This window comes from Athene cunicularia (assembly GCF_003259725.1).
Source record: "Athene cunicularia isolate RWA chromosome 5 unlocalized genomic scaffold, athCun1 chr5_part1, whole genome shotgun sequence".
NCBI classification, from domain to species: Eukaryota; Metazoa; Chordata; class Aves; order Strigiformes; family Strigidae; genus Athene; species Athene cunicularia.
The window spans coordinates 24,539,987-24,541,516 of NW_020799101.1; the positions used below are offsets into that span (position 1 = coordinate 24,539,987).

The following is a 1,530-nucleotide window of genomic DNA, read 5'->3' on the forward strand; positions in this document are numbered from 1 at the left end:
CGCCCCTCGGGCCTCACTCCAACCGGACCACGCCGCCCGAGTCCGCCCCCCAGAACGGACAGTCCCCCATGGCCGCGCTCATGTCGGTGGCCGATACGCTGGGCAATGCCCACTCGCCCAAGGACGGCAGCTCGGTGCACTCCACCACGTCCACCCGCAGGAACAGCAGCAGCCCCGTGTCGCCGGCCTCGGTGCCGGGCCAGCGCCGCCTGGCCTCCCGCAACGGGGACATGAACCTGCAAGTGGCCCCTCCTCCCCCCAGCGCCCACCCCGCCATGGACCAAGTGCACCCCCAAAACATTCCGGACTCCCCCATGGCCAACAGCGGGCCCCTGTGCTGCACCATTTGCCACGAACGCTTGGAGGACACCCACTTTGTTCAGTGCCCTTCTGTGCCCAGCCACAAGTTCTGCTTCCCTTGTTCCAGAGAGAGCATCAAGGCCCAAGGGGCGACTGGCGAAGTCTACTGCCCCAGTGGAGAGAAATGCCCCCTAGTCGGTTCTAATGTGCCTTGGGCGTTTATGCAGGGCGAGATCGCGACCATTTTAGCTGGGGACGTTAAAGTGAAAAAGGAGAGAGACCCTTGAGTAGGAAATCCAATCCCTTCAGACTCCTGAAGATGTAGAATTGTGAATATAACAAACTGCAAAAGTTAGTCTTATGTATAGACATTATTTTCGTCGTATGTTTCTATATTTTGAAACAAAGGTATGTACTCTTCTTCATTTGAAGGATAGAGCTGGTTTTTGTTAAACAGAATATAATATTGTTTGGTTACTACATAATACCTGTTCTCATTTCTTTGGCAGTGTGTTGGCTAGGTACAAAGTTAATAGCCCTTAGCGATTACCTGCTGCTGGTGTGTATTTTTGTAAATGTATGCACTTCTCTGAAAGAAGAAGAAAAACACAAAAAGACAAAAAAAAATTTTTTTTTTGCCAAGGCCAGTGTTGATGCCTAAAAAATTGCTACAAAAATGGTGACAGCTTACGTTTTACAAGCCCTGAGTGTTAGTCTTTCACTTTATTTTTTTCGTTTTTGTTTTTTGTTTGCAAAACGGTGGGGTGGCTCTGGGGGGAGGGTGTTTTTTGTTGCAAGTTTGTAAGGAAAATGTTTCAGTTTGTTTCTATTGATCTGAACGTTTTTAATCTTCATGTGTTTTTTGTTTTTGCTTTTATTGATGCACGGATGCTTTTGAACAGTAGAGCAAAATGCTGTACATGAAAAACATGCTCTGTTTGTCCTTTATACATTTCTGTAGTTAACAGAACACTGTAATGTGCCTTGGAGCTTAGTAAATTGTAATAAATTCAATTGATATTAATACTTCTCGACTAGCAAGTTTTATTTTTCTCGGAGCTTAGGCAGCATGCGCAAGCCATGTTGCCTTTTTAAAAGTCTCCATTATACCAAGAGCCTGCAGTTCGTTGTTATAATTGTGGCACTTGTACGCACATTTTCACATATATGTAGTACGATGACAATGTTGATGGTGTTATCAAACTTACTTAAATCTTGGCACTGTGCCTA

At 46.1% G+C, this 1,530-nt stretch overlaps 1 protein-coding gene across 1 annotated transcript; it reads left to right on the forward strand.

Annotated features, from left to right (window-relative positions):
• Nucleotides 1–5: 5 nt before the first annotated feature.
• Nucleotides 6–1,326, forward strand: IRF2BPL (interferon regulatory factor 2 binding protein like; the record flags this gene model as incomplete). The annotated part of the gene is made up of 1 exon (XM_026849271.1): nucleotides 6–1,326. A coding segment is annotated over one exon (582 nt), but the record flags the coding sequence as incomplete, so codon positions are not given.
• Between the last annotated feature and the right edge of the window lie 204 nt (nucleotides 1,327–1,530).